Source organism: Varroa destructor, unplaced genomic scaffold (assembly GCF_002443255.2).
Source record: "Varroa destructor unplaced genomic scaffold, Vdes_3.0 BEIS01000007.1, whole genome shotgun sequence".
Lineage (NCBI taxonomy): Eukaryota > Metazoa > Arthropoda > Arachnida > Mesostigmata > Varroidae > Varroa > Varroa destructor.
In genome coordinates, this window is record NW_019211460.1 from 3,646,286 (window position 1) to 3,665,630 (window position 19,345).

The 19,345-nt window shown below is 37.8% G+C and overlaps 1 protein-coding gene and 1 long non-coding RNA gene across 5 annotated transcripts in view; one reads left to right on the forward strand and one right to left on the reverse strand.

The window, feature by feature from the left end:
* Btk (tyrosine-protein kinase Btk29A) overlaps window positions 1–19,345 on the forward strand; it is a 60,640-nt gene that overhangs the window by 4,218 nt on the left and 37,077 nt on the right. For 2 of the 4 annotated variants that reach the window (XM_086974087.1, XM_086974086.1), the window contains one exon: window positions 7,604–7,818. In XM_086974087.1, coding sequence (XP_086830213.1) covers window positions 7,766–7,818 — 53 coding nt within the window. In that variant the 5' untranslated portion in view covers window positions 7,604–7,765. Of the gene's footprint in view, window positions 1–7,603; window positions 7,819–9,134; window positions 11,098–19,345 lie in introns of those variants that run through there. The other 2 variants (XM_086974090.1, XM_086974088.1) reach the window with 2 other exon arrangements.
* LOC147754207 (uncharacterized) lies at window positions 11,094–18,755 on the reverse strand. Its single transcript, XR_015316416.1, has 3 exons — window positions 16,187–18,755; window positions 15,794–15,984; window positions 11,094–15,433 (listed from the first exon to the last, which is right to left on the reverse strand). It is a non-coding gene; the product is annotated as an uncharacterized LOC147754207 (long non-coding RNA).

The window sequence follows — 19,345 nt, forward strand, 5'->3', positions numbered from 1 at the left end:
ATATACATACATACATACATACATATATATATATATATATGAGCGATGGAGATGCTAAGAAGCGCATAACAACAGTGCATTCTCCCAGTATTTCTGTTCGTCAAAATGTCGTTGCCATTCCGTAGCTAATAGAATGTGGTCATTCGCTAAGGGCGAAGAACACGGGTAAACTACTTGAGTTATGCCATATTGCAAATTATCGTTTTTGTAACAGTAACAGGTTTGACAAGAGACTGTCTGGCGGCCTAGAGTAAGGAAGCTGACATTTCTTTGAATCGCCGTTGTTGCAGTCCAGGTCTTCAAACCTCCAATTACTATTTGACTATATGATAAGATGGTTGATACCAGTTGAGGTGCAAATTTTCGAAACTGAGTTCTGCAGTGAATAAGTTCACCATTGAAGGCTGATCACAACGCGGCAAAGGAACCTTTTCAAATGTGCTTTTTCGATGCGAGCCTTGGGAACAACGCAAATATATCTGGCTAATAATCAATTGGCCTTGATATGTTAGGATTAATCGAAAAGTAAATAAGAAAGATCTTTGTTTATCTATAAAATGGAAGGCGTGTCTTTGGTTAAGGTTCGGAACGAAGAAATGTGGTTTACGTTTCATGGCGCACATTTACTAAGAGATCGCGCTGTCTGAATGGACAAATATTTACATACCTCTGTTTTTGTGGAAGCTTGACGACTGCCAGACTGAGAGACCCTAGCAGGCACTGTCGGCGTAAATGTATTTTTGGACAAAAATACCACACCATAAAATATGATGTCTAATCTCGATTCTGCCGAATGAAAAAATTACAGGCAGTCATACTATTAGAACTAGGAATCTCTAAACAAAATTATCCTGTGGCAGTCATCGCAACGCGCGATTTCCAGGGATTTCACTATAAACTGGATTTTCGCAGTGGGTGGTGCCATGAATTTGATGCTGTGTTGACTGAACATCGCTCTGCTAATCCACAACAGCTAGTTCGTTAAGTATTTGAGACGTGGTACCTTTAAGCGGTTTGCTTATACTTGTATACTTATACTTAGTTTTCATATTACTAATTATATGTATTATAAAAACTAGGTACTAGCGGATGAGAGATAGAGATTCGGCGAAGTTACCTTAGTGACATTAATTATTGTTTTAAAATTTTAATAGATAGCGTTTTTCATGCACTTACGTCGAGACAGAACATAGAAAAAATCTTCTCGGATACCTTTTTGTGCTTCCCGAGGAGTCTTTAAATAGATTCGATGTAGTCTAGCACAAGTCAAAGAATTTTGGGTGTTTTCGCCTAACTCGCACTCATACTTTACGAGAACGCCTCTTTGTTTATCAACGTTAATTCGCAATACTATTATATACTACTACGCAAATCTGGTAAACGAGTCAGGATTATATTTAGTATCTTTTATCATTCAGGGTTCTTATCGTACATCGCGTTTATGCATAATTTACAGCCTTTTTTTTGGGTCCTTACTTATGAAGAATACTTAGTCAGCTTTCCTTTTGTTTTACTTCCAATGTTTATGATCCCAATAACACTTAATAATAGCCTTGATATTAGCGAATAAAGGGGATATTTCATTTACCTTGACGATAAACATCGGCTGTGCGTATTTAATGAATTCTTAAAATTGATGCTGCTGACATTATGAAATCATTGATTGGCCTCCATGAAACGAGTAAGCAAAAAAAAAAACGAATAAAGTCGCGATGCGAGAGAACGAGCAAACTAGCAAAGAAGTGAATAAAAATCACGTTATAACTATCTACTAAACCAACACAAATCAAGGATAAAGCGTCCATGTAGTGGGTACGAATATCTTGTACCGTTGATTGCTTCATCTCTGGCACCGAAAATGCTCTAGGCTGCTATAGATAAAACGAAAATGATAATGGCGCTATCAAGAGCACTCTATACTGCTCGTGTAAATGTCTGCTTGAACAAATATGCAGGAGGTGCTAGTCGGGGGGTGACGAAAGTGCTACGAACAGCTAATATATGTATTGGTCGTCTTATATCGTCCTGACGTTGGGCAGCTTTGCAGTATTATAAGACCTGCACTCTCTGTAAGAGTTGATACTATACCAGTCGACTGCTTTCCGTGTGCGGAAGATTAACTCTATTGGTCCGGTCAGCCTAAACTGAAAGTCTTCACAGTCTATTACTATCCAGTTTCGTTTTTGCTACAATTATGATTCCATGCGTAAAAGGTTTAGCGACGAAACTTCGAAGGCAGTCTCGTCAACCTGCGCCGAATAAAAACGTGGTGCATTTATGTTTTAAATGATATTAATATATTACAAAGATGAATATATTGCTACAAGATTAATAGTACAAAACCCTATGCAGCAGTACAGGGCCGTGTTTTTTTTTGCTGACCTGCACATTAGAGAAGTTTGGATACGTATGCAGATGAATGGAGTAAAAACACCTTTACAATATATATTACAAATTTGCGGACTAATTACATATGCCCGAAGATAAATAATTAAATACCAAATAAAGTAGTGGTGATATTCTACTATATATATACTATAGATACTATATATATATAGAATAAATTATTCACAATATTCAGGTTTATACCTTGATCACGACTGGCTTTACTACGGTCATTGTGCATTATTATGTCGCCCTTGTGTACAGAGAGAACAGCGCCATAGCTCCAGAAACGGCTCAAGCTTGGCGCTTTCCAATAACAGTAGCAACCCGGTGTGGCGTATACTGGCATAACGTCTGCAGAAAATGCTAGAAGCATTTTTGTAATGAATATCTGAACACAATTTTCTAATTTGTTATTAGGTCAGTCTTGCTCAGACGATACGCCAGAAGTTAGATTGTCACCCTAGAGTCAACAAGTTGTTTTGAGGCTGGCCTATTATGCGCGCAAATTGTACGAGCTGCTTTCAGCCTCAGTGCCGGATTCTCTTTCTAGTTTCCATTCATTGCGGTCGTTTCTACTATTAATTTTCAAGACAAAAGTCATGGCACCGAAATAGGCACACAAACGTGAGAGTGGAAGAAAAATCGATATATAAAGATAATGTTTTCGGACGACAATGGATGGATGGATGGACGAATGAACGACCAAGCACTAGGTATGCTGCGCTTATGCGGATGAAGTTTGTTGTTACGAAACTTAATATACAACCAAAGCAATGGATGCAAACGATATTACCAGCGACTGTTTCTGACTGGCCAATTCGTCTGGCCGCGCCAACTGAAAACACTCCTGTTACTGCCGGGGGCCGAGGAAGTGATGTTGATACTGGTTGAAATCACAAAAGAAGACCGCTAGTGAAAACAACGCTACCTAGTTAACAAGAAATTGACATCGCCTGTAATGTGTCGTCTATAAGCGTAAAAAACAGACGACGGGGGAAAAAAGGAAATTACTTTGCTTGGCGAAAAAAACGGTACGATAACAGCTATGACGATTACCCACGCAATTCCCGTATCCCAACTCCCCATAAATCGCCATGCGTCGAACTTTTTAAGGTGTTTTACCGATTATTGATGCATGCTACTGCTGCTGCTGCTGTCAGTAACACGATGCTGAACGTCGTTGTTGACGAATGTGTGCTTCATAGCATGTCGAGCATTTCGTACAAAACCGTTTGCACTAATTAAGAACACATTCTCTTCGACGGTAGATACTAAGCTAACTATATCGTATGAATAGGGTTTTTTTTGAAAAAATGTTACTCGCGGGTACCGCTTGCAAAAAATTCAGTTCCTTAATCACCTATAAGGAAGACAAGCCAGATCAGGGATGTAGTTGGAATTGTCAGTATTATTAATTTTCAGTCATTCGTAATAATATTGGGGTAAATAGAGAACACCATTTCATCCAATACCCGGCAACACGATATACGTACTGCTTTCGAATTTAGGCTGACTTATCTAAGAAATTAAACTGGAATATTGAACAAGTGCGCAGGAAATATGGTTGGCAAGTTCTCAATAATCTTTTTTGACCTCACAAAAAATTGTCACTAGATGAAGTCCAATAAATACACACATCAAATCTTTAAATATGTACGATTATTGACTGATTGAGTGTTACAAGAGAACAATTAATTTAGAGGAAAAGATACCGCTAAGTGATGAAAATTGACGCTTAATCATAGTCATCAAGTTTTAGTTTCTCGAAGCTGATAGTATCTGTCGAAAATTGGTAAGGAGGCCTTTAGTGAAACTATAGATCATTTTAGGAATATAAATTACAGGGTTGGACATTACGCAGGAGATACGCACATTTTAGTACAGCAAACAGAGGAAGGAGTAGCTATAATTATAAAAGTTTTTGAGGAAAAATAATTTTGAGCAACGCGTTGCGTGCAGGTAACATGTTAAGCGCTGGTTATGAAATTCTAATAAAAACTGAATATGAAGAAGAAAAGCAAAAAATTCGTTTCTCTAAAATGGAAGGCGTATAGAATTATCTGTAATGCAATTATTTCTAGCGAAGGGATTTGGCTGAGGCACACAGCCACAATAAATGAGATACGGGTCAATCTATAACGCCAATAAGAGAACGATCAGGCGATAAAATATCGTCTAACACAGTGAGACGGTAGCAAACATAAATAGATTTGAGCATAAAGTAATGCTTATCTTCGCAACACAGAATGGTTACGCGATGGTATTACACGATATTGTCTGACAGTTGTTGAGCAGCTTCAAGAGCACCGATTTCAATGTGTAAATAACAAAAAGTAACGCATCATATATATATTAGCTCGAATTAGCGAATCCTGGCCTCTCAAATAGAGGCGCAAATACTATAGCTGCCGTATCGGTCCAACTTCTTAAGTATTCTTAATACAATATGTATTACAGAATACATATTGGGTTGCGTTTTGCGTTTTGTTTATTTGTTCAACATATTCGCCCACATACCAGCAATTTTGGTCGATATCTAACATTTACTTTAATAATAATTATTAACATGCTTTAGAACTTTAGAAATAAATATACAGGTTACTCTCAGAAATAAAAATATGTTCTTAAAAAACTTAATGTTTTGCAACTAATGGAATCCTTTTATACCTAATAATAAGAACAGGAATAATTACATTTTGTTAATTAACTACGAATCGCCTTCTGGAGCATCGCAAACATAAAATTAATCTCAAAATTTGAACTTCGTTATCTTTTTACGCAATGTATGTATGGTATCCTTATTTTAAAGTTAGTTCAAACATTATTAAAAAATTATGAAACTTTCTAATTTAATATAACTAAAAAACTATATACGTATGCTAAAAAATAAGGTAGCGAGATTTACGCACGTTCGATACCCGCTACACCACTAATTGGCTTTCAAAAGCCGTTAGCTTCGTTCGTAGATCGTGATATATTTTGCTAGCACAAAGCAATAACAAAGACATTATAGTTCACCACGCCATCGGCACACTAACTCATAATGCACAAATGATGGCTACCTGCAGGTTAAATGCACATTCAAATAGATATAATAAGAATAGGAAGGAGGTTTATAGTAGCGTAGCTACTATCGTGTTATGTCTCTAGTGTTCTCTATTAAAAAAGTGATAATACAACAACAAGTTATCACTTAAGGATTCACTTTCATAATTTAATACCAATAGAAATACGAATCGTTTTTCCGTGTTATGGGCCATTTGTATTTGTTAATGAGCGAGCCATCACGTGATACTTACATCTGAGCCACATACAACAGGCAAATGGCGTCGATAACATAGCTACCGTCGACAAACTTAAATGGAGTCGAAACGCGCGACTGAAGGTAATAAGACACAATCCGATCTGCGTAGTACATGGTTCCACTATAGTAGTTATACGATAACTCTGCGCACCCGAAAAGTGAAAATCGCATCAAATGCCGTAAACGCCCCCAATTAGTAGCGACTACTGATTAATTAAAGAGTATCTCGTTTTCCAATAAAGGAGATTTATATTGTATAAGCTGCAACATGTCCGTTATAGTGCCTTTCTTCTATAAACAAGCGTTGAAGTTTACCGCATCTTTCTTGCACAGAAGCTTTATGCGGTATATAGCAGAGATCGTGAAAGACGCGTAGAAAAATCACCCTTCAAAAATAAGCTGATGCTCACTATACAAAGTCAAGCAGCCAGTTATTAACGCACGTCATTTTTATAACGCTCAACCACGTGCTGCTTGCCTCTGGACCTCTACCTTTATCAAAATCATCATAAACAACATTACTGATTTAGTCATCGCCGTCAGCGTTTCCACCAAAGATGCCCTTACAAGAAGGGTTGGCTTTCATTTGGAGGTTTAGCTATATGCAACTATGTGCTGGTGTTATTCGTGGCGACGCTGCAAGGGAGTTTTGAATTAAGATGTGTGCAGGTTTACATTTAGATAGTGACGCCCGCCATTGAACCTACGTGCCCGCCCGTCCGTTGGCCCGCAATATGGTATCTGCCGCAACGGCGCCGTTGCCGCTGCCGTTAGCTACACTTCAGCTTGTGTTCCGTTCGTTACCACGGATTGACGAAGTGGCCGGTTCGTCATAGAGACACACATTGACGACAATAACGGTGACGCCGAAAAAATCATAGAAGAAAATTACTTTTTTAAAGGACTTCGGCAAAATGTGCTCATCCAGACGATAAGATGAACAGCTACTTTAGATTTCTCGTGCTATAACTTAGCATGGATAGACGTATTTCTTTCGAGACATTCAAGAAACTCGCTGGTCAACATCAATCGTTACACTTGTTATTACAGAAAGGAGTACAACGACCAAGTTGACTCTCTTGAAAGCTTCTGGCAAAAGCGAAGAAGCTATATTGTTCGTTGTAGCGTGTGCTTCTTGCATGCTGTCGAAATCTAAATAAAATAAAACAAAAACCTGGATATTATACAAGTCTAGCTTAAATGTTATTATGCATCATTTACTATTCTGGTTAATAGAATAATTATTCTGGTTACTTGGCAGTTCCCGTTTTCAGGCTTCTACTCAAGTTCTACGTGTTTACGCACTTTAGCAGTATCTTATGGGGTCTAAACGGAAACGCTCTTAATAGATCGTAGTGACTGCCTCGGGCCAGTTTTAAAAATATCGAATGAATTTGTCAAGCCAAATAGTGTATTGGGACCTGTAACGGAAACAAATAAGTCGAAAAAAACATATTTGAATAGGTTGAAGAAACAGTGTTTTGATTCGAATTTTTTGCAGATATAGCTAAAAAAAAAAAACTTCCAGCAGCCCTATCTTCGAGTAACAGTATATACATGCCGTACACACATATGCATGAATGCAACACGTTATTGTATCGTTCGATAAACAGTACATATGATATAAACAGAAATTTAGCAGGTTTTTTACGAGCCATCAAAGCGCGGCCACATCGGCATTTGGTCATATTTTCTTAAATCTTCTGCAGTGAAAAAAACTTGTCGAAATTTGCATTGGAACTCATGCATTTTTTAACTCGACAATAAAGCCGTAAATTATTACTTTTAATAAAATTCGTCAAGTTTGTTAAAATGAGCTTAGCAAAAAATAGCACAGAATTAAATAGTTAAAAGAAAAACACACAATATTCACTTTTAATCTGTTTCTGATTTCCGCAATGTCTATTTTAGGAGACGTGGGACAATGTACAGTGTTGGTCGTGCCTAGAACTATGTCTCTGGAGTAGAAAGGCTTTTATCCGACTGTAACGGATGTCTAAAGGAAGTTCACATTAATTCGGAAAAACAGAGGGACAGGGTTGAGAAGTTCAGTGAGAACAACTACTTCCCGAAATGTCGTGCTGTGACTTCGGCGTCTGGTGTAATCCTCTTATGTGGCCTTCAAGGTAAGTACTTTAGCATCTCATCTGTACTTTAGCTTGACCATAGCTTGACAAATATCGGCTCTTTCAATATAACATGCATTGCGCGATCATTAAGCATGTATCAAGCGCTACCTGTACCAAAAATTCACTTACAATGCTAACGAATTTCATGGGTTTTCACATAATTTTAAAATATTGTTTCTTAAGGGATTATAAGAAGTAAATGCGATTGTAATTTGCACACTATTCCTGCTCAGCTAAGCTATTAGGAGGCAAATATGGTATCTTCACATAATCAGTATCGGTGGGCCTTAAGAAAGCATAACCTTAGCGCTTTTAAACACCAGTTCTTGAAACAATTGTCAATACAAATTAGCTGCATTTATGATTCGAGCTCAAAATACTTCATTTACATGTTTTGAACACAATCTTTAAATGTTCGTTTAAATGTGTTGACGCACTAAATATCTTCAAACACTTTTTACTGAATATTGACCGAAACTATATATTGTACTCGTATATGCAAAATTCACTATAGTCCTTGTAAATTTTTGTTTTCATAATGGCATAATATCAGCTTTTTGCCAATTAATCTTAGGAACACAGAGAGTTAGATATAATTTGTTCTGTGCTAAAGACTAGCCGTCTGTTTAACGGATGTAAAATTTAAATATTACTTATTAGCCTCGGTAGATTGATATCATTTAATTTAGATTTAATAAAATTACACTTCAGTGAATGTTTTGACAAAAATTAACTTCTAAGCACTGACTTGAAAAGATTAAAAGGCGAGTATTTAGCACTAAAATGCGATAGTGGCAAAACAAATTGAGGCTTAACGAATAAGACCAATCAGTTCGGACATTTATTTGGAACCCTTTATTGACATTTGACCAGTTTGGTACGGAAGAATACCTTACACTTAGAGGCATGCGTAATCTCAAGAGCAGGTGTTTTTTATCCTGGCCACTGGCATTTAAACAATTGAAAATGGCGCCATAGCGCTTTTTCGTTATTATTATTCGTCCTTCTATGTTGCAATATTATACAACTACTACTTGAAGAGTATCGACCATCCGTTGAACTTCATTAAACTTTTTCAGTTGAGAACGCTGTCAGGTTGATGGTAATAAGTTTTTTGTCTTTATCGCGTGGTTTTCTAAAATGCAATAGGAGTACAGATGAGGCTTTTGACTCTGTTGCTTTTGCTATCTATTTATATCGATTTAAAGCCATGACTCTAACCGAATAACGTTTGAATGCAAATCGTGCGCAATGTTGGCAATATAATCATCACTATACGATGTTGATGTACTGACTACATTACCTGCAAAAAGAAGTAAGTGTCTACTACTACCACCTCTACCTCGCAGTATCCGCCTGCCTCCCCACCGGTTGCTAAACAAGAGTTCAAGTTAAAGCAGCCAGCAATGAGGGAAAAGACGCCCGCTTCGTGCGGCCGTTTAGCTGGCTCATCTTTGGCGTCCTTCAAGAGGTCATATATCTCTGAAAAATAATTTCTGTTTCCTTCTTGCTGTATCCCATATAAAAAGGTGATTCGTTCACTAAATATTTTTCTGTATTTGCAGGCAAAGTACACTCTAATTTTAGAATTACGTTCAGATGTACTTAAGAACACATAGAATGGACATTTATAATTACTGTTATCTTATTGCAAAAACTGCCACCCTGTTAGACCTGTTCACGTGAGATGCGACCGCACTCAGTCTGATCGTTCGAGGGACTTAGACAACTGTTGCAGAGTGATCTGTACACCCTCAAATGAGGAGTAATCAACGAAACAGCCCAGGTGACAGAAGTCCACGCGTAGAAATTGAACTCTTAACGCATTATATATATGTGGGAAAATTTTGCACACTCAGTTAATCATATATTAACCAATACACGAAAAATGGTTTGAGCTTCAAAATAGTTTCGGAAATTACCATTGCCTGAATAACAGATCTGTATAATGTAACCAACCATTACTATATTAAGTTGTTAGCGGTCACGACCCGGCTGCTAAAAAAACAGAGGTTCCCGCCTAAATTTAAACACATTGAATCAAACAGATAACCAAACACCTACTGCTAAGCGGGCCCTCTATTGAAACTGTCGTCTGTTCACTTCTTGGGCGCAACTTAAAATCAATGTGACGCTATCAAAACGAAGTTTGGAACTGCCTTAGTAACGCCTCTACAATTCTAATGGCTAAAGCAATCGTTGTTGGCGTCGAAAAGGAAGTCTGGTGAAAACTACCAGATGAACTTGGGTTTTGCGGAACGGCTTTTAGTCACCCCATTTGGGGTGCGACAGAGCGAATCTACATCCGTCATGTGAATTTTGCATAACGACTAAACATATTCGTAATTTTTCAGGGTTGAGCATATTCAACACATAATCAAAAACGAAAAATCGTCCCTCTATTGGTCTTTTTTTTGTCGATCAGGTAGCGGGTAAGACCTTAGTGGCTGTCCTTATCGTTTCAGCTTCCGACGATATCTGTTTTCCACCTTACTATTGTTGTTATTAGTTTTGTTATTGAAGTTAAAAAGGGTTTGTTGTTGAGCAGGAGTTTACAGCAGTCGTTATTTATTAATATCAATAGCTGTGGTAAAGGGTAAAACCATCTGGACGCGACACTGCAGAGACGCTCATATTACAGTTATTTCGATAACTATTTGCTGCTGATACCGATGGTCACGCTGGCAATATTATACCACATTTTGCTCTGTGGATCGGATCGCGATCGTCGCAGGTGACGCGGTCATCCTTGTTTCCTAACGTAGCTACACACGATGGTGTTGATGTACAGCTTTGTGGACGGTACATGTATACATATGTATGTACATATGTGTACATTCATATATGCTACTAAAACTGCTGTTAATGGTGATGATGCTGGTATGATGTTTCACAATGATGCTGTTGTACTTCTTTGGCTGCTATAGCTAGAGCTGTTGATGTGCCATTGTTTCTAAACATTACGGCGATGATGATTATGATGCTGTTGTGCGATTTGGGGCATCTTTTAAAGAGAACAGCCCCTAGACGAGCACTTGTAGCAGAAGCTGTGGACGTAGAAGTCGGGGACCCTCCCATCCATTCTCATAATTTCGCTCAACGTTGTTCAAGGCCGAAGAAAGACAGCGTTGTAGCTTCTTCACACGGAATGGTTTGCAAAACGTCGCAGAGCTCCGATCGGCGATGTATCAGAGCGGCTCACTTCGTCGGACGATCAATCAGTCGGAACCTTTGAACGCCGGGACTTCAGCGCTACAAGATGGCTAGTTTAGACAAGTAAGAGCACTTACTATTGTATGGGTCATCGTTCTTCGAGTACTTTAACTAGTCCTGTGCTTCTTCAAAAGACTCAATGTCCGACAACTAGAATATAGTAAATGAATTAAACCGATTCTATTGACTGGTTGTAATGAAAGCGAATACCCGAAGCGTCTCGTTATAATTGTTAATATAATGTACAAATTTAGAAAAGTTATCTGAAAACTGGTAGACCAGACAGAGACCTAAAATGTTCGATTTCATACGTAATGTCCAATTCTGCATGTGAGTTACTAGCAGCAGTCCTTAGCCTAAACTTCGCCGATTAACTGACGACTAAGCTACAAGTGTGTGGGAGTGCAGTATTTTAGGAGTCACGTTGCCAATCATAGCCGACCGACTGGCTTATTAATCAAACAACCAGGTATGAGTTATATCGATATAATTTGTAAAAAATTAATTATCATTATATCTATTAATATGTGCTGCTAGATGCTAAAATTGCTCCAGCCATGAAAAGTATGTCAAATAGTCAGGGCCACTATGTCCCATTCGAATAAATCTGCTGTTGATGCCAAAACCAGCGAACCTAGTTTCCTGGTCCTATTTTTACTGTCAACTTGTTATTATTTCAAGGTTTGTTTATCTAGTTAGCTATCTATATAGTTATATACTTATAACTGTAAAAAAACTTAATAGAACTTTGCATTTATGAGGTGTAAACTTATTAATTAATACAGAACCAGATATAACGACATTTCAACCGTAATTTGGTTCATGATATTTTTACTAAAAGTAACCTATACTCTTGTGAGTTACGCAAGGCAGTAAATGTCACTACTCACTCATAACGTAGAAGATTCTGAAGAATCTAGTCCTCAATAAAATGTTGTAAAAAGCTAGTGAACTACAATAATTTTTTGTTTACGAGCACAATATCTGCCATCACTTTCTTGCGTTGTAATATATGCAAATTGAATATTATTATTACAGCTGAGTTCGGCTTTGTTTATACAATCGGACACTACTTGAACAAAGATGAAGCTAGGCTTCTCATTAACTCTGTTGCTTCGTCAAGACGCAGACTACACCAGGTCCCTATAATTTGAGACTCGTACCTTAAATGCCTTGCGTAAACTTCATCTTTTCAATCTGATGTTTATGTCAAAGGTCTTGGACGTCTTAATTTGACCTCCAATCGAAATAAATCTCTCTTTTTTGCTCTTAAACTGGGTCAACTACATTACTCTACATTATAGGCGTTTTTCAAGCCTTAGCTTTGTCACAATAAAACCGTACCTATATAAATGTGTTTAGGTATGAAAACTAACAAAATAAGTTTTGAATTGAGTTTCTTATACATTTCATTGTTGAAATTAATATCTATGTACCTTATAAGCACTATCGGATCGGATGCTGACCGCGACCTCTATAACAAATTAACGTCCATAAGTATTTCTACCATGAAAGAGTCAGGCAGCTCCGGCTGTAATGAAATCTTTGATTACGTACGTCCTACAGCCTAGTTTGTGGCACAAGCAATGTTTAACTTAGGTCTTTCAAATAGTTTGGGTAATAAGGAGATAGATAATCGTATAAATCATATAACCTGCTTACTAAATCTGATCATAATCGTCGTTTGGACGACGAAGCCTTTGGTTGAAAAGAAGCCACTAGTCCAAGTCCCTACAACAACACATAATACATAACTCATGTGAATAAAAAAAAACGTTAAAATCATTTTATAATTATATGCTCTATGTGGCAGAAACTTAGCTCTTTATTAAAAAATAGAGATAAAGAGTTTCTTAGGCATTTATATACAGTGCACTGCACTTGAGTTGGGACAAACTTCCGCATACTGTTTGTCGCAACGGGCATGCATGTGATTTTTTAAAATAAAAGAAAACATGTTAGTCATGCTTTAAAACGGGCCATCGTTCGGGATATTTTAAAAAGAACCAATGACTTGTTTTAGGCCTTGAATTGAAGCTGCAATTGCGTTGAATGATGGTTATATTAAATAAGTGACCGATATCATCAGAAATGCCACTTCTAGCAAATGCTGAAATGCCTCCCTTTATTCTAATGCAGTCATAAAAAAAAAGGGTATAAGAATGTTTCGATCTAGGTGCCGTACTTTAACTAATTAAAATGGCGAAAGAAACTTTATCTCATATGTGAGAATATCATCGCTCACAGTTCACTTTCTATCGCTCGGTCAGTCGAATCATTTAAAGCGAAGCCCTGTATCTCTGTGAGTATGTTCGGACCACTGGCTTGAGTCTGACCTTTTCCAAAGTGAGGAATACGCATGACAGAGGGACAGGTGACTGATGGCGAGAAAATCGATCCTGATAGGTGTCTTAAAAAGATTCTGTAAAACATATTTAATTAGTATTTCTTTAACCGAATATTTCGTAATTTTTATCTAGGTGGATTTATAAGCGAATAACGGACAACATTGTTGAACTAATATATTCATGTTAGTCTGCCATGTGACTTTTATCTTAAGAGATTTTAGCAAATACAGGAGTCACTCAATGTCAATTTAAGTTATTTTTAGACGTTCTGTACTTGCCTGGTATTCCAACGTATGTTACGTCTTTTGTACATTTATGTGCATCTATGTTCCGAACGCTTCTATACATTACCAAGGGCACCCATGGCTGTGTGATTTGTCTTTATTTTTATGCGTTGAGTTTTTTTTTCTAGAATTCTAATATTCGAGGTTCGCAAGCTTAAAATGCTGTCTTTGTTTTGCCCTAGTCGCCGATGCCATAACTGGCTACTGGTGGGGTTTGAGAAGGCCGAGGCGAACACCAGTTTTTTCTTTGTTTGACAAACCCCACTTTCATTATGTTTAAACTATTTTTGGCTTCCCGCATTTGACACGTATGCATCTCAAGTGTTTTGAATCTATCTTTGTGAAAAATAGTGTGTAATTGCTGCACGCTCTTCCCATAGGTATATGGAAAAATGCACACATAAATTGAGAATACGAGAATACTAAGCGTAGTTTTGCTTTGAGTTGGATTAGTATCCTGGGAACGTCTTAAGTTCTATTAAAGGAAACATACGACCTGAGCTGTTATCGACATTATAAGAGAGAACGTTACATTCGTTAAGCAATATTATTGAACAATAATTGACATGAAATCGCCAGATCGTGGAGGCATACTTAGAGGAAGCACTAGAGTAGTGCTCAAAAATGACGACGAATGATGTCTCTATCATAGAAGGAGAACAGTTAAGAAAGCTTAAGGCATGAACAATATGTTTCCACCACCATTTAATTAAGCAGAATAAGGTTCACTGAGGTTCTATGAAATGTCACAATGGTGATGTGACCACTGTTGGAATTTTAACAGACCGTTTCAATGCCATTTTTATACATTACTCGGAATTGCTAGCTGAGTTTTTACAAGCTTCTTCAGAATTCAAAAACGAAGTTTTCCTACATTTTGGGTCAGTTTTTTCAGTACATTTCTAAACATTATATTATGTAAACTTCTGACAAATTAAAAGCAGAGTTTTTACAATATCCCTTGATGTCGTTTGAAGTGAGCTGAAGGAATGCTTGTGCGATAGGGCTTGCTTTAAGCGCGGTGCCTCTCTACTATCGGGATCCTGTCTCTCCCCCCTGAATCATTTCTATTTGCACTTAATAGAGCAGTAAAAAAGTAGAAGACGGTAATATTGTAACTTGCTCTTATATACATAGATATATGCTGGTTAGTTAATTGGTTGGCTGCCTGTGACGAAATTTCAGTGCGTTCAAGACAACTCCAACGCAACAATGGGCAGTTTTATTTCATGCAACGATCTTCAGCAATTAGAACGTGATAGTAAACGAATCAAGCATAATTTTCCGCAGTAGCAGAAGTTACGCATCAGTAGTTAAAACGAAGTCAGAAAAGCAGCATTATATATACATGTCGTAATGGGTGCCTGTTTACTTGAGCTTATTTCACCGCCGTATTGAACTGACACGTTTCATACAGTCGGTGCTGTATAAGCTTAGGCAAAGTAAGTTTGTTTGGTCCATAGCGCATGATAACAACTAGATATTGAAATAACGGTCCTTGCAAGTGATCGTGATGCTGACCAGCACTTTTTACCAATTTTTTAATATTTGAAACGTGAACAATGTGAAAATATCCAACAGGTACCAAGATTGTTCGCTAAATTTGTAAGAACCTTCCAGTGAATACCTGCTTACTGCTGTGGAAATACATACTAAGTCGTATTTCACCCGACGTTGTCTTGTCGCGTGCCATCTCTCTGCATTGAAATATCGTTAGTTTATGTTTGTGTTTACCCTTCGTGCGAATAAACCGTCCTTGAGAAGGAACTGCAAATAAGGAATAACGTCAATATTATTGTTATTAATGTTTGTTATTACTAATACCTGTCGCTATTTGGTCGAGGACAAAGCAGTCATCATTTTTTTTCTACAGTAACAGCCACAGCTCGACGTAAAACTGAGTAAACTTTCTTGGAATACTAAATAATCTATCGATATCTTTTAAACGGCATTTAAATGGCATGTCGAAAACAACATATTGATAACAAAAACGTGTAGCCGCTGCTGCTGCACGGACATTGAGCGGACTGGCTGATTCAATTAATCGCTACGCTTAAGCATAGGAAACACAAATAGCGCTAGTAGATTTGGTGGGTCCGTGCTATGCAATGGAGCGCTTATACAAACCATCAATATCGTTGTCACAGCATTGTCACCACTGGCAGTAGTAGCAGCAAAAGCTGTTGCTGCTGCTGCTGCTATGGTAGCTCGTGGCGATGTTTGCGCCGTCGCCGTTTACCGTGATGATCATGCTACTACTAGCAGTAGCAGCATTATTATTCGTGCTGATGGCGAGTTCAAGCCGCTTGTCTCTGCCCCTGCCATTGAGCGATACAAAACGGAATGCAACAAACAGCATCGCCACCATCGTTACCACCACCGCCTCCATCTATTACACGACTGACGAATATTTATCTTCCCTCCCCCGTGCCCCTACGTCTTCACCGGGCCCCACTACTCTCTCTTGTTCAAGAAGAAAATAGCAACAAAAGATTATTGTGTATCAGCTAGATTACGTACTTGACATGAGTTGTGCTGTTGGTTCGACGACCGTTAGTTGCTGGGTGGTGATAATTCTCTGGCATGAAACTTTTATTAAATGCTTTGCCAGACCAGCACCAGGTGGCAGAGACTTTGCGAGCGATGCGGAGACGGAATTTGATTAGCTTTCATGGATTCATTCATATAGGGGTGGAATAAAATAAATGCATGCCCACGAACGCGCGCAAATTTGAGATGTAATTTCTAAACAGTCCCCCGCGTGCGTCGTCGTCCCCAATTGAGTGAACAAAAACAACGTGCGAGAAGGAGAAGAAGGATGCTACACGCACTTAGGCTCTTCGTAAATGCATGCGAAAGCTATAGCATATTGTACATTATGCACTATTTGTTATACGAGTGTGCATATAGCTAGATTATTATATTGGTACTTTTGGCGAATTAAGAAAAACGGAGACGATAAATAACACCGTATAGGCAGGGGCTAGGACGACAACAATCAGATCATAATGTATGCTCACGAAATTTGTCGTCTTGCGAGTGCGAGCGCCGTATATTAGTCATTAAAGATCAAATGACGTATATTGAAAGAAATATACATCAATAGGGTTAGGAATGCATATTGCACGTACCCGTGAAACTCTACGGAAGTTAGTACCTATCAGTTGCCCAGAAATGGATCTACTGGGTCAAGCTATGTAATACTATTGTCCTTCAAGGGGCATGTTGTAACACCATTCCTTCTATGACGCAATCTGATAGCGATAACAAAAAAATTGCTCCATTGGTATACACTGCCGTTTGCTCAGACGAATAATAATTACCCACTTCACATTCGGTGCCAAGACAAATGCTGGATGCTTATTTTTTGTCGACGACTTTTCTTTTCATGGAAAGCAGATGAATATATTCTGTGAAAAACCCGCAGAAATGACTTTCACTAATGCTATCTTCAGAAATGAATGTTGTCTAAGCTATGTTGACTCGCGATGGTGATCGTATAACGACGAATAGATCTTATGCTGTGCCCTTTAAATGGTAAATATTATTTTCAAGAAGCCCACAGTTGATAGAAGCTTTATAAGCGACTTTAAAATGATCTGAGAGCTGTTAGTTCTTGACAAAGAAAGACAACTGGTAAACTCCCTAACAAACATGTACATGATAAAAGAAAGGTCGGACACAACAAGTATTCATGAGACTTTAATAACAAGTGGCATTATTTCGTTTTCAAATTTTTCCTTTGATCTAGTTAATTTGTTGTTGATGTCTGAATTTCTTGCCGCAGAGGTGTTCCGTAGAAGAATTATAGATTTGTTAATTTTCTCGATAATCGTAGTGGATCAGTCTGCATCAGTTCGATTGGTAAGCAAGCGCTTAGTTTGTTATATTTTAAAGTAAAAGACGACAAGTTCATCTTACACAATTAATTTACAAGAGACAATTGACGGCAAAACCTAGCGATGTAAAAGACAGCTAATGAACGCCAGCATCCTTTGCGTATTATCCACTGACTTTTTTCATATCTTTAAAAGTTGTTCGTGATAAAGTCAAGACATCCAGCGGCATCTGTATGCTCAAGACTCGTCTAATTGTTGGGCCTATTGATCTGTCGCAGACAATACAAAACGGGGTGTCATTGTGGTACATCGAAGCGAGTGGAATTTCCTAGGTCTAAGGGGGTTTGATCATTTATTGGTAAAAATAAAGGAAAAACGAGAACATAACATAGATTTCTCATATTGCCATTGGTAAACAAATATACTATTGTATAAAAGTACTATTGTCTAGTTGCTTGTGGTCGCATATCACTCGTAGCACTAGGGAACGATTCAACAGCGAAAACTTCGTAATCAAAATCAAACAGTTTGATGACGGAACACCAGTTCAACTGAAGAATTCTTCGGAGTCCCTCGCCTCCATTCCTCCTTCAGCTTTAGTCTCTACCCTCTCCAGCAGCGATAACGAAAAAGTCAGTATTATCGCTATTATCCGAATTATCATCAACAAGTAAATTTGAATGGCTGATAAAAAAAATAGTGAAAAACACAATGTACTAATAAAAGCAGTGAGTTTCTATTTTTATTAGTACATATAAAAAAAAATGCCAGTACTGCCGTCTCTCTAGATTATTGTGATAAAGATTAGCTCACATTGGATGAAAACGGAATGGACACGAAACATCGAATCGATAATCAAATTTCGAATAAACCTTATTCCTAAAACACAATGCTTTGCACTCAGTGCCAGACGCCGCCCCAACACTTCTAAAAACTCCACCGGTGGATTCGAACAAAGGACAATTAAAACCTCAACGAAAGAGGACCATTTGGACGCCTGCTGCAAGATAGAATGACTACAAGTGTACAATGTTCGCTACAGTCCTAGAAGGGAGAGAGGAGACATTTATTTGTGTCCAAGGCCACTTCGCCTTTGGCTTTTAATAATTTCGAAAAGGGTCCAGAACTACTACGTCTCTATATCATCCAGGTATGCTTCTGGTAACTTACTTATTCGATCAGATCGATACTTAAAGCCGCTTGACATTTAAAAAGACTTCACCACGATTATGTAAGCTAATCGCAACATAGCAAATGTCTTTGTTATTTAAAATGACAAATTATTATTATAAATTAGATGGCTCAAATCACTGAGTTTTTACTTCCATACAAATCATCCAATTAATGGCTCAAAGGGCTTTTCAAACTTCCTTCTTTTGGCTCGTATCCGTGTCTAGAGTCAATAGACGACGTTTCGGTATTCGGTAATCCAAGTGTCAAAACGATCAAGCATCACCAAGCAATATGTGCTTGTAACTACTATCAGCAATACGACGTTCATATAAATACTGTTGCCTGAATAAGGAACCGTTGTGTAGGTATGGCTTGATATGTATTAAACTCTTTTTTATGTTTCTTCGTGTTTGAATGATACAACTTCTTCATCTTACTAGAAATGTTCTATTCCTACTGGTCATTACTATTAGTTTACCCATGATGACCACCCTATTATGAAATTGTCGAAAATAAATTACTATTGATTTCAAAATATTATAATATATTTGAAAATATATGCTGGACAAAAAGGTGACTGCTTATAAGCGATTATATGAATTCTGCTAGTATCTAAGCGATTTAAATATGCTAGTACCCAGCGTCCTATATGGGTGTCTTAAGTCTT